Genomic DNA, 14,701 nt, shown 5'->3' on the forward strand with positions numbered 1-14,701 from the left:
TGCTCGCTACTCGATTTGAAACGATTTTGAAACTTATCTCGTTATTCACGTCAATGGATGGCGCTTTAATACAAATAACGTTAGGCGAAACATGACTAATACAACATAATAAAAAAATACATATTTTGATAAAAAAAATTCAAATAATTTTTGCCTTGCTGACGATTAGGAAGACATCATAATCGTGTACTGTTCGGAATGACTGATGTCGGCCGCATTTTTGTTTCTATGCAGCTCGGTAAGGAAGGCCATTTGCCTAATTGTGGTCACATTGAAGGAATGAGTTTGTGGTTTGTGTATGATTGGCAAGGGATATATACACGAGCCGTCCATTGAACAGAATAAAGCAAACAGTCATCACACGCAAATTGTTGTTCCCTTAAAAAAAGATTTATTTAAGTCATCACAAATTTAAACCACTAATAATGGCAGTGCTATCATTATGAATTCTGACTGGTCGTTAATGTGTTACGCAGTTCCATCCGTCGCTTAGCAATTGGCTCCAGCAGTAGAAGAAGTCCACCCAATATCTGAAGGGCGCCTATTATGGGGAAGATTGCGTCATACGATCCCGTGACGTCTTTGATGAGACCTGAAAAAAATTGTCATCATGAGTTTAATTGTGGATCATTTCATTTAAAACGGCAAATCAGGTTCAAAAATTGTCATTATGTAGAATATCCTCGCGAAAAAAGTCACGTGAACTGAATAATTATGTGTCATTAAAAACGTTTCAGGGAGCAAATGGACGACACATGAAGACTCGAATTGCGATCGAGTTGGATAGGGTACCTCTCCCCTGGTAATGGCGATTCGGGTTCAGTTGGATTGACTGGTACTATGTTACTAGTTTTCCCACAAGGTGTGACTGGACGAAAAGACCACACACCTCAGACCCCAATAACTTCAGGTGGAAAAGGATCCTTCAGTGCCAACGTTAAAAAAGAACATCAATAACAATCGATCAAAGTTCATCAAAACGCTGTGAAAGTCCACCCAGGGTCAAAGAACAATGAGGAAGGCATTTTGGACTTTGTGGGACAGCATTGTAGGACATTGGAGCATTTTAAAAACATATTAAAAATCAAACAATTACCATAATTTTATGAAGCTGACATATTTGTTATTTCTTTATTTTATTGGTGTTTTACGCCGTACTAAAAATATTTCACTTATACGACGGCGGTCATACGCACGCTGCTGGAAGACCTTTCTACGTACGGTCTGAGAGCTGGACTTCAACTCACAGCGACTGCATTGGTGAGAGGCTCCTGGGTCAATGCGCCGCGCTGGCGCCCTCCCTACCTCGAACACGAAGGCCCTCGACATGATATTTTTCAACTGGCATAAAATAACATATAGGTAAATCATGCCAATCGCAACCACATTCAGGTGGAGATAGAATTGTTGCAGATTTCGAAAAAATATCTCAGAAAGTGTCAATCTATGAACAAAAAAAATTAAAAAGATAGCGAGCTTTAATTAATGACAGAGATGTAATCGCGTAATTTTGTTTGTCGCAGAACTTGTGCCAAGATCCCCCTCCCCTCCCTCCACCAACTTCCCCGTTATCAATATTAGATTTTTTAATTTAGTTATTTATTAGGTGTTATACGTCGTACTCCTGAATATACGGCGGCACCAGCATTATGGTGGGAGGGAACCGAACCCGGGGGAAACCCACGACCATCCGGAAGTTGCTGGCAGAACTTCCAATGTACGGCTGGAGAGGAAGCCAGAATGAGCTGAACTTGAACTCACACCGACTGCATTGCTAAGCGGCTTCTGAGTCATTCCGCTATTCTCCCCACTATCAGTGTTAGATTACTTCCCTGTAGCAGTAAGAGGTTGACCGCCCTCGTGGAGGACCGTTTGTAAGGTGTTATGTTCTGTGAACACCATGAACTTGTTTTCGATCAATACATCAAGTCTGTACATGACCCTTAGGGAAAGATCGTCAGTATATAACATAGCAAAGGCCCAGGAAATTCCGATCTCTGTCACCGTACAAGTGACCAGAATAGAATAAGTGAAAATTTATTAAGTATGGCCTACGAAGAATCAAATGAGAAAAGGTGAGCTTATCACTCACCAAACAAAGGCGGAGTTACCGCTGTGAAGACTCCACGAAAAAACATGCCCAGTCCGAGTCCCCTAGCAAGGGACGCAACTCCGAGTGAATGTGCTAATGCCGGCATAATGAGCAAAGTTGGTGCACTGGACACAAGAGCGAAAACGACGCCGAGGCCAACAAAATCCTCAAATTTTTTGGCCAGTGGCAAGAAACAACAGACAAGACCGGTTATAATTCCACAAATACACATTATGTGATGAGGTAGAAGCGGTCTTTTATCCGCCAGAAAACCGGCTGTCAATCTCCCGATGACATCGAAACCGCCAATGACAGACAGGATTACGGCGGCGCCTTCTCGTGGGATTCCGCGCAATTCTACCAGGGGGACAAAATAGAGGGACTGGTTACCGTATGTGACGTCGGAAAGAGTAACCGACCAGAGAAAAATCTGGTAGACGTAGTTTTTCAAAAGGCTCAAGTCAAACAAATCTTTCAGCAACCCAACTGCTAATTGTTTCGCCTGTTTGATTCCAGCAGAGTCGTGTGTTTGTCGTGAGCCAGATGTAATGGCATCAACCGTTACTTTGTCCTCATTTGCCTGAATTTCTGAATATCGCTTCATTCCTTCCACATCCACACTTTCTGTTTGCAAAAGGCCATCTGCAACACTGACTGAATGCAGTCGATTTGGAGAGGGCTTGCATTCTACGCCTGCTCCGTGTTCTTTTTGTATGGTATTATTTTCCAACACAGACGCAGACGTGCCTTTGATGGCTCCTAATTCAAGGGACGTTACTCTTCCTGTTTCTATATTGTACTCTGACAAAGCCATTTCCTCTGTGAGTTTTCCACTGGTACACATTCGCTCCTCTTCGTCAGAATTAACACGGTCGTTGTCGTTCGCTTCCCTAGGAACATGGACGTCGCCATCTTCCACGGTCATGGGCCTTTGCACAACGCCAGTTATAATCAGGTTCAAACATATGCCCCCGAAAATTAATAAAGTTCCTCTGATTGAGAAAGTATCGATGAGATAGGTTAGCAAAAACGGGACGACCACCATTCCTAAGCAGACGCCACAGGATGTCAGGCTATAGACGCGTGACCGCCATTTTGAAAAGTACTTCCCCATGGCAACGTTAGAGGGACTGATCAACAGAGACATCCCAAATCCTGAAACAACAAGAAAATATCAGCCTCAGACGACACTTGTTTAACATTTTGCACATGCTTTACATTCTTTCATATAACTATAAATTACCAAGTGTAATCATTATGTTTTCACACGCTCGTACTTTCCACTAGAATGGTATACATATTTATGAAAATCATTCTCTCTCTGCATCATGACTTCAGCAATTAATAACCTGTGCATTCATGATAATATATATTCAACAAAAATATAAACAAACGAAGAAATTATATGCTGTTTCCTTTCAGTATAAAATAACGTGCTAACTCAGCAACTAGGGTAAGTATTCACTGTCAGCTGTGGCTTCAGTTTTCACCAGATTTTCACATTTTAGGGCAATAATCCAGGAGCTATGGCAAAGTGAAAACAGATTGGTCGGTATTCACAGTTCACGCACTTCGTGATGCTAACGGTGGACACACTCGGTACTGAGTGCTGTGAACTGTGATTACTGACTGCTTTCACACTGCCATAGCTCCTGGATTATTGCACTAAAATGTGAAAATACGGAAATTGAAGCCACAGTTGATAATGAATACTTACCCTAATTGTTGAAATACCACGTTATTTAATACTGAGAGAAACAATATAAAGTTGCCTCGTGCGTTTATATTTTTGTTGAGCATCCATGACTTCTAGGCTACCCAGAGTGTAATTATTCCATACAGGGTGTAACTAAGTACACACATTGTAACTAACCCATTCAGAGTCTAACTAGCCTACCCGGAGTGTAACTAGGCTACCCAGAGCGTAACTAAGTCACCTGCAATGTAACGAACCCATGCAGAGTGTAATTAGCCTCCCAGAGTAAAACTAGCCTACCCAGAGTGTAACTAGCATACCCAGTGTGTAATCAACCAACACATGGAGAGTGAAACCCACCATCTTACAACATAATGTAACCAATTCACCCAGAGTGTAATCGATTCATCCAGAGTATAACCAACCAACAGAGAATGTGACCAACCCTGTCACACCCAGAGTGTCACCAACCAATGAGAATGTGACCAGCCCTGTCACACCCAGTGTGTAGCCAACCAACTGAGAAAGTGACCAGCCCTGTCGCACCCAGATTGTAACTAAACCACGCACAGTGTGACGACTTCACCCAGAGTGTTACCAGACCATCCACCTAGACAGCTTTAGCCGCTCACCAGGAATGAGGCCGAGGCTGACGATCAGGAAACTCAGACTGGTGGCAAAGAAGGAGGTGATGAAACCCAACGAAATAAGGAGGCTTCCGGCGATGACCACCTTCCTCTCGGTGTAACGCTCAGATAATGTCGTGCTCAGTGGGCCTGAAGAAAAGGAGTAACGTGTGATTCATGGATTGTTCATTCTTTTTATTTTTTTTCATTTTTTTTTTCATTTATATGATCGCGGCCAGCGTTATGGCTCGTGGAAAGCGGAGTGCTGAGGCTGGTTTTCATGTTTGACATATCGACTGACAGGCCATATAGGTAATTCTAAGGCAAGTGGATAACATTCTGAATCCAGAGGAAAAGCGCAGACATGATAAACATTCTTGATAAAAGAGAAAAAATATAAAGTTTAATTATCTTTTTATATAAATTACGTTGAGCACTGGAGGTAAATAACCAGAAAAAAATTGCAGAAATATGTCTTGCTGACGAGATCTCCAGTAAGTCGTTCTGACGAGATCTCCAGTAAGTTGTGCTGGCGGGATCTGCAGTAAGTTATCTTCACGAGATCTCCATCAAGTTGTGCTCAAGGAGACCTACAGTAAGCTGTGTTCACGAGATCCCCATCAAGTTATGCTCATGAGATCTCTAGGAAGCTGTGTTCACGAGATCTCTATCAAGTTGTGTTCACGAGATCTCCATCAAAGTGTGCTCACGAGATCTCCAGTAAGCTTTGCTCACGAGATCCCCATCAATTTGTGCTCACGAGATCTCCATCAAGTTGTGCTGGCGAGATCTCCATAAAGTTGTGCTAAGGAGACCTACAGTAAGCTGTGCTCACGAGATCCCCATCAAGTTGTGCTCACGAGATCTCCAGGAAGCTGTGCTCAAGAGATCTCCATCAAGTTGTGCTCACGAGATCTTTACAGGAAGCTGTGCTCAAGAGATCTCCATCAAGTTGTGCTCACGAGATCTCCAGTAAGCTGTGCTCACGAGATCCCCATCGATTTGTGCTCACGAGATCTCCAGTAACCTGTGCTCACGAGATCTCCATCAAGTTGTGCACACGAGATCTCCAGTAAGCTGTGCTCACGAGATCTCCATCAAATTGTGCTCACGAGATCTCCATCAAGTTGTGCTGGCGAGATCTCCATCAAGTTGTGCTCACGAGATCTCCACCAAGCTGTGCTGCTTTTGTTTCATGCTCATAAGATTATTTGAGGTATGGGTGAAAATGAAAATTTCTTAAAATTATATGCCCGTTTCTAATATAGCAGTTAATAAAACATCCAAGTGTGGACTATTCCGTCCAGAAATCACATCGTGTAATGTCGAGAATAGGCAAGCCAGACGACAGTGTCAAACTCACCGACAATTATCGGACAAGCGGTCCTGACGGCGGGGATAAGGGACGTTGTAGCGGCTGAGAGACCGAACATGTCCAGGAAGGCGGAGTACAGTATACCAAAGCTTCGTGTGAAGCCACCCAACAGGAAGAAACTCAAAAACACGCCTGGAATAACAGACGGAAAGTTTTATTCATTTATATCTTCATTCATTGATGGGTAGTGGGTTGGGGTAGTATTAGTGTCTGCTGGTAGAATCTTTATGTTGAATAAATACAATACGTATGTTACATTTAACAGAATAATCTGCTGTAATAGCAGAATACATTCTAGCATCACTCAGACAGCTGGCATTCTGTTAAATTTAACAAATTATTTTTCCAGTATATATAGGCCAATATTTATTATGTAAATAATATACTGGTTTAAAAGAGACATACAGACCTGTGTTCGTCCACCCATAATACTAATAACCATCATATGTGGGAAATATTAAGTCCAACAATCCATCGTATTTGCAGGCGCAAATTTCGTATTAGTCTAGAATAGTGATCCTATACTTACTGTATTACGAGTAGAAATTGGGGGTGAAGAATAACAGGTTAACCGAAGATATACATGGAACGGGTGGAAATTTTCTTCAAGGCTCATATCTTGTGTCTTAATATAGTTTAATCTATGTGACTGCTGTGTTTGATGCTGCAGCAGGGTTTATTGATTACTCCGACCATGCGTGGGAGATCATCAAAACAACCGCAGTGCGTTCCTTCTTACCAAATGCTACCGCCCATGCCCAACCACCGTCCACATCTGACGTCGTCTTCTTCTTCATGATTTGATAACCTCTGCACAAAAATACGCCCAACTGCTCGCTAAATGTACTCGCACAACGTAATCTGTGTCAGAGATTCCACTACTGAATCAGGGCTCATCGCAAAATAGGACTACACCTGTGTAATGGGCGCTGAACAGTTCGCCGACTGGAAAGAAGGTCAACCAAACTTCACGCAGTGAACATTTCTGTTTACGCTTTAGCGGACAAACCCTGCTGCCTCATAGTCTTCAAAAAGAAAAGAAAACACAAAATGAAGGAAGCATAACTGGAGATATCAGTTAAAGCTGTATCTAAAATGCGTTCATTAATGTTTTCAGAATCTTTTTACCACTGCCTCTTCCTAACCGTGTTCAAGAGCGCTATGAAGACAATTGTTCACATCGTGGCTATTTTAAAACCTCAGCTGTTTATCATTGTTGACAAACATTGTGTCATTTTCAAACTCATATTTAATTTATGTGAGTTATTTATAGGACAATTCTCAGCATATAAGTTTTCGAAATACTAATTTGCACTCGCCAGGGCTTTCTGGGAAAAAGTACATGTTCAGCTGGGTGTCTAGCACATTCAGTTAGTCCGTTATCTTGGATGAGTTCAGCACGAAATTCCCGTCTCGTTGAGAAAATTGTACACGTTGGTAGATGACACTTTCAAACATACATGTAGTAACATTGCAACGCTATCTACATTTACCATTGAGGACACTTTCCACGAAAAAAACCCCTGCAAAGCCAAAGAGCATCATTAACACTTTATTCAACACATGCAGTTTGCTGGAGACGACAGAAGTCTGACTACTGGTTTAATTTAGTTGTATGTTAAATGTGTCCACAATACATCACGTTGAGTAATTCTAGACCCGTGCTGTCTAATATAATCCAACTGACATTATGTATCATGTATAGTTTTTACCTAGTTTTGCTTAAGCCATGGTGCTAGGAGTGCTTAAGTTGCTATTTACATAAAAAAGTCTTAAATGGGGTAAAAATCGACGAGAGGCCGAATTGTGACCATCACATTGCCGTCGATGCTGTGATTTTACTGTTTGCATGCATTTTGTAAATCACAGGAACCACCTGAGGTTACAGGCTTCTGGACGATTTATCTGCCCCGACACAGCATCTTCATGCAACAGCTGACCTCCCACGCAGTGACATGTCTTTTTGTCGACAGGTAGGTGAATAAAGGCAAGCAGCTCTTCATGATTGTCAGGGAAGGACCAGTGGAAGGCCCTGCTACAAATCTGATAAGTGTTAAGGTTGTTTGAACAAGACAACTTACGAGACAAGCCTCCAAGACGAGGAGCAGTTCTGACCTGAGAAGATATGTTTTAAACGTGTTTAGTTTAGTTTACGGAACAATGGAAAGCACAATATGTATAGCATTCTTCCGTTTACATACATGTAGACGACTGGTTTGCTATAAAATAGTTTTAAAACCTAGGGATTCAAGATGAAAACAACACATTGAATTAACCACAGAGTGGGAGGAGCCATAAAATGATCTTGTCAATACATAATCTACATGTAAAGAACAGTCTGGAAATAATATAAAGTGACAGGTTATAACCGCAAAGTCTTTGCTAAATATACCATTTTTCCACTTTTTCCATTCCACCGGTCTTATAATTCTCTATTTTTGTTGCCAACCTGGATGGTTAATAAGCTCCAATGTTAAATAATCCAAAAACATTTACGGTAACAAATCACGACCGTCTAAGAGTCAAACAAGCACCTGTATGCTGCGTCAGGTAACCAAATGAACAGGCGCATATATAAATGCAATACACACTGCTCACTATCATGTGTAATACACACTGCTCACTGCCATGTAATACACATTGCTCACTGTCATTTGTAATACACACTGCTCACTGTCATGTAATACACATTGCTCAATGTCATGTGTAATACATACTGCTCACTGTCATGTGTAATACACACTGCTCACTGTCATGTGTAATACACACTGCTCACTGTCATGTGTAATACACACTGCTCACTGTCATGTGTAATACACACTGCTCACTGTCATGTAATACACATTGCTCACTGTCATGTGTAATACATACTGCTCACTGTCATGTGTAATACACACTGCTCACTGTCATGTGTAATACACACTGCTCACTGTCATGTGTAATACACACTGCTCACTGTCATGTGTAATACACACTGCTCACTGTCATGTGTAATACACACTGCTCACTGTCATGTGTAATACACACTGCTCACTGTCATGTGTAATACACACTGCTCACTGTCATGTATAATACACATGCAATTACATACACTAACACACTGCTCACTGTTATATGTAATACACACTGCTTACTGTCGTGTAATACACATTGCCAAATGTCATGTGTAATACATACTTCTTACTGTCATGTGCAATACACACTGCTCACTGTCAAGTGCAATACACACTGCTCACTGTCATGCGTAATACACACTGCTCACTGTCATGTGTAATACACACTGCTCACTGTCATGTGTAATACACACTGCTTACTGTCATGTGCAATACACACTGCTCACTGTCATATGTAATACACACTGCTCACTGTCATGTGTAATACACACTGCTCACTGTTATGTGTAATACACACTGCTCACTGTTATGTGTAATACACACTGCTCTCACTGTCATGTGCAATGCACACTGCTCACTGTCATGTGTAATACACACTGCTCACTGTGGTGTAATACACATTGCTCACTGTCATGTGTAATACATACTGCTTACTGTCATGTGCAATACACACTGCTCTCTGTCATATGTAATACACTATGCTCACTGTTATGTGTAATACACACTGCTCTCACTGTCATGTGCAATACACACTGCTCACTGTCATGTGTAATACACACTGCTCACTGTCGTGTAATACACATTGCTCACTGTCATGTGTAATACATACTGCTTACTGTCATGTGCAATACACACTGCTCACTGTCATGTGTAATACACACTGCTCACTGTCATGTGTAATGCACACTGCTCACTGTCATGTGTAATACACACTGCTCACTGTCATGTGTAATACACACTGCTCACTGTCATGTGTAATACACACTGCTCACTGTCATGTGTAATACACACTGCTCACTGTCATGTGTAATACACACTGCTTACTGTCTTGTGTAATACGCACTGCTCACTGTCTTGTATAATACACATGCAATTACATACACTTAAAGCAATGGATAGATCCAACACATCCGATATCCCACCTTGTGGTTTGGTCAATTGCGTGTTTTTGATGGACAGTTTGAAAAGGTCTATTACCTCCTTTATGCTAATATTAACATCATGTTGTGCATGTAATGACAAAGGCTCATATCATAATGCTAGCGGCCATCGTATACGTGAAAAATATCCTTGAGTACGACACAAAACTCTAATCAAATAAATATATAAATAAGTGTAATAAATAAATGTAATAACAAACTATTAATCTCGTACTCATAACCACACCACCCGTGTTAATTATTTATCACTAGCAGGTAATCATTGGGTACAGGACAATGGATAATATAATGACCAGCTGGTTCATAGGAAGTGCTTATCGCAATGCGCCGGAATCTGGAATATGATTAACAAAGTAACATATTGTAGCTAGTAGCAAATCTCAGTCCGTGCATCGCATCAGTTAATGTCCCAAGCATGTCACAACATTTACCTCCCCCAGAATATGGGACCGGTACGTGGTGGAAGGGAGAAAGTTTTCCGTTAATTGATGTGTTTAGTGGATTGGAGTTTTACGGTATACTCAGAAATATTCACTTAATATACAATGGAGGCCACCATTGTGGTGGGAAGAAACCAGGTAGAACCAGGCGCAAACCCTTGACCATCCGCAAGTTGCTGCTAGACTTCCACAAAATACGAAGGGTAAAAGTTGACCAGTGAAAGGGGAGATTTCCATGATAGTGAGCCAGCTATATCGGGGGTTTGTGATAGAGGGTGGTCCATGGGGCTTTCACCATCACACCTGTCATGCACTTTTCTGTGTTAAAATGATTTTTTGCAGTCTTGGTCGGTAAAAAGATGCTTGTGCCAGAAATGATGTTGCACGTACATTTGTACAGTTTCCCATACCCAAAACACAGATGCTCCTGTCCATGTATGTTCCAAGAATTGACAAGACCGCTAACAATCCGTGGAGTCAGATTTGATTGTTGACAGTTTATGTTAAGCTGGGAATCCATGGAGTGTCATAGATGAGGGCAACTCTTCTGTTTACCCCCCATCACCACCCCCGATCCAGGGAAAAGTCCCAATATCGGGATGTGGAATAAAAACCCTCTTGTAAACTCGTGTAATGTTTAGCGCCTAATCGTGAAAATACAGTGACTTATGGAATAACAGCGCCTAATCGTGAAAGTACGGTGACTTATCGGGTAACGGCGCCTAATCATGAAAATACGGTGACTTATTGGGTAACAGCGCCTAATCGTGAAAATACGGCGACTTATCGGGGTAACAGCGTATAATCATGAAAATATGGTGACTTATCGGGTAACAGCCCCTAATCGTGAAAATACGGTGACTTTATCGGGTAACAGCGCCTAATCGTGAAAATACTGTGACTTTATCGGGTAACAGCGCCTAATTAACAGATAGTTAAGATTTTCCATGCACCCACTCAATAAAGCCAGTGCAGACTAGATTAAAAATCTAGATCAGACTTTGAAACTGAAATCCGAGCCGACCTTTCAGTTTGAATTGCCTACCAGTTAGGAACATTTCTGGAAAATCTAAAGTGCCTGTTTTTCAGTAAATAACAGTCAGATGATTTTCCTTTTTATTGTCCAGGAGCTGGCTGCTATTAGAAAAGGTGGAGTGGCTGGTGAATATGGTAAGTAATTTCACAAAGTGTATACTATTTCTCAGCAGTGTCTATACGTATAGTGCCTAATACAAAAAATAGGTAATTAACTTTCTGTTACCAGACTTTATTTGTGTGTTTAGGGCAGCTCTGTAAATATGCACTTTACACTACGGCCTTTTGGGTACCGACATTTCTCTGTTCTAATACAAGTATTTTATGTCAGATCCACATTTTGAGACACAGACACACTTTACAGTTCAGTTAACAGGATGTAACCGTTCAGTTAATACAGAGCTGAAGAGACAGGCCATCTTAGTTCGTCATGCCCTAATACAGAAACAAAATAAATTTAAATAACTGTTAAAAATAGTTTTTTTTATTCCAAGATCTTGGATATAGGAGAGTTCGCAACTTTTAACAAATGTTGAATGGCCTGTGAGTAGACCTTACGCTAGACTGCATTCATTTGAGGCATTTTGCCTTGTGTGTATAGGCCTATCGTAGCTTTTGTGAGTTAGCATTTGTAAACACCTGAAATACAATCACAGCGACATTAAGAAAGTTAATGTTTAACCCGCGACAAGCGAATCAATTCATCCAATGTGATTTTATCTCCTTGAGCGTGATGAAGTCGGGGCGGAATGAATTAGCAGCGGAGTCTTTTATAAGCAGGGTGACATTTTCGACAGGTTGTTTGAAGGTTGGGACGACATACCTGACACATGTGTAGACTGAGGTGACTCAATCGTTGTAGGAATATCGCAGGTAAGCGTCTGATATGGTACTGGAAAAACAGGGATAAACATCTGAAATCCTAATGGAAGATCAGGGATTAACCTGTGATATCTGACGTGAAAATCAGGGATAAAATTTTGGTATGCTCCGTTCCGTCAGCTCTCCTGAAATTTGTTGTGCAATAACATACCTAGAATTTACGTTGGCAAGCTATATTTTGATTTTGCTACATTAGAAAAAATAATTTTAAAGTGATGTGAAATGTTGACTTAAGTCTAAGGAACGCTATGTGATCCTGGGGCCTGATATCTTACCGGAAGGTCAGGGATAAACATCTGACACCTTATCTGAAGATCAGGGACAGTTATCTGACATCTTATTTGAGGATCATGGACTTACATCTAATATCTTACTGGAAGACCAGGGATAAACATCGGATATCTTACTGGAAGATCAGAGATAAACATCTGCTATGTCATTTAAATATTGAGGACAAACATCTGATATCTCATTTGATGATCATCGACAAAAATCTGGGTGGCTTATCTAACACCTTTTTTGAAAATCGGGGTTATATATCCAGTACCTTATTTGAAAATCCGGGTGACATATCTAACACCGTATCTGAAAATCCGGGTGACATATCTAACACCGTATCTGAAAATCCGGGTGACGTATCTAACACCGTATCTGAAAATCCGGGTGACATATCTAACACCGTATCTGAAAATCCGGGTGACATATCTAACACCGTATCTGAAAATCCGGGTGACATATCTAACACCGTATCTGAAAATCCGGGTGACATATCTAACACCGTATCTGAAAATCCGGGTGACATATCTACCACCATATCTGAAAATCCGGGTGACATATCTAACACCGTATCTGAAAATCCGGGTGACGTATCTAACACCGTATCTGAAAATCCGGTTGACATATCTAACACCGTATCTGAAAATCCGGGTGACATATCTAACACCGTATCTGAAAATCTGGGTGACATATCTAACACCGTATCTGAAAATCCGGGTGACGTATCTAACACCGTATCTGAAAATCCGGGTGACGTATCTACTACCTTGAATAAAAAACCAGGATGACATACATAACACCTTGTTTAAACATCGGAGTAATACATCGAACACGCTCTTTGAACGTCGAGGTGACGAAACATCTGACACGATGTTTTGTGATTGGAGTGACATACATTACAAGTTGTTTTAATCTAGATATGACACATTTGAAATGTTGTTTGAATGTCGCATTATCAGACGTATCATCTCTTTGGAAAAAGGTATCTCTTTGTTTAGCATTTCGATGTCTAAATCAGCTTGTACTTGCTGTCATAGATTCGTATTCAGCTGTGACGCTGATTATTACTCCGCTGATATTACGCTGACAGAAAAGCTAGCAAAGTGTGTGTCTGGAATTGTTTTTCTAAAGGAGGAAATAGCCTTGCCGAGTTTGGAAATAATGAACTTTAGTCGGCATTGGGACTGTCAATGTCAAACGTGATTTGAAAATTATAAAACCATGCCCCTGACATGCCTAAGACCTGCCAGAGATCACTGTGTAACCATGTCATCTTTGAACATGTGCTATGGCATATTTTATCGTTATCAAAGTCTGTTTGGACTAAGACGTTAGTATTCACGCTCAGGTCTTCTTCCGCGTGTGTTTGTAGTTCGCTTGCACTGGATAGTATTTCCTGACATTACTTGGCGTTTAACTCTAATAAATCTTAACACATGTACTACCTTAGCCCAGTGACTCGTGCATTACACAACGGTTGTCTATGGTGGCCTGTTAGTGCCATTAAAACGCACCTGTTGACTTTCTGAATTAAGAACATCTGACTTTTGTAGAATCTAATCGTGTGTTAGGAAGAATGAATGAATAATTATGGCTTATCGCCAAGTTGGCAATATTTCAGACATATGGTGATGTGTTGGGAAGAGCGGTTTGCTTGCTAACCAGGAAATGTTCTTCAAGAAAGCATGCAAATTTACTTGAACAATTTAAAAGTCGTTTCATTTCTGTCGTTGTTTAATTAAATTTTTTTCCACTTCAAATTTCCCTATCTATTAAAATGGTTAGGGTGCATATTGAGCCTGGTTAGTGAAACAGCATAGGTTTTTACCTCAAATTTCCTTGCTACTTTGCAATTTCTTTGAAATTTTCCCATTATTACCCCTGTATTTTATATTCGCCATATGATAACAGGGGGATTAATGATAGGGAGCTGTTTGACGCTGACATTAACTTAAGCAGAATTTTTAGGAAACGGGTCTTGCAGCAATCTGGGTTTCCCCCAGGCTTCCACCGGTTTCCTTCCACCATAATGCTGGCCGCCGTCGTGTAGGTGAAATAATTTTGAGTAGGGCGTCAAACACTATTTAAATAAAGAAGTGTTTTTAGGTAACGAAATCCCATAAATGGGATAAGGTAATTTTCATTTCCAATATGTCGAGCTCAGGGTACACGTGCTGGACATGGATTGCCATGGCAGCCGTTCCCAGGAAGACTTTAATGACAAG

At 40.9% G+C, this 14,701-nt stretch overlaps 1 protein-coding gene across 1 annotated transcript; it reads right to left on the minus strand.

Annotated features, from left to right (window-relative positions):
• Positions 1-379: 379 nt before the first annotated feature.
• On the minus strand, positions 380-6,642 carry LOC135479041 (monocarboxylate transporter 12-like). The gene is made up of 5 exons (XM_064758752.1): positions 6,529-6,642; positions 5,778-5,921; positions 4,421-4,564; positions 2,093-3,247; positions 380-592 (listed from the first exon to the last, which is right to left on the minus strand). The coding sequence occupies exons 1-5, from the start codon at positions 6,584-6,586 to the stop codon at positions 441-443; spliced, it is 1,653 nt and encodes a 550-aa protein (XP_064614822.1). The 5' UTR covers positions 6,587-6,642; the 3' UTR covers positions 380-440.
• Between the last annotated feature and the right edge of the window lie 8,059 nt (positions 6,643-14,701).

The sequence above is a fragment of the Liolophura sinensis genome, chromosome 12 (assembly GCF_032854445.1).
Source record: "Liolophura sinensis isolate JHLJ2023 chromosome 12, CUHK_Ljap_v2, whole genome shotgun sequence".
NCBI lineage: Eukaryota > Metazoa > Mollusca > Polyplacophora > Chitonida > Chitonidae > Liolophura > Liolophura sinensis.

Coding starts and splice junctions, on each gene's coding strand:
- LOC135479041 (XM_064758752.1), bottom strand. CDS start 6,586: ATGAAGAAGAAGACGACGTCAGATGTGGACGGTGGTTGGGCATGGGCG. Junction 4,565..5,777: donor CGCTTGTCCGATAATTGTCG/GTGAGTTTGACA, acceptor CCTTTTCTTCAG/GCCCACTGAGCACGACATTA. Junction 3,248..4,420: donor CAGCCTCGGCCTCATTCCTG/GTGAGCGGCTAA, acceptor TTGTTGTTTCAG/GATTTGGGATGTCTCTGTTG.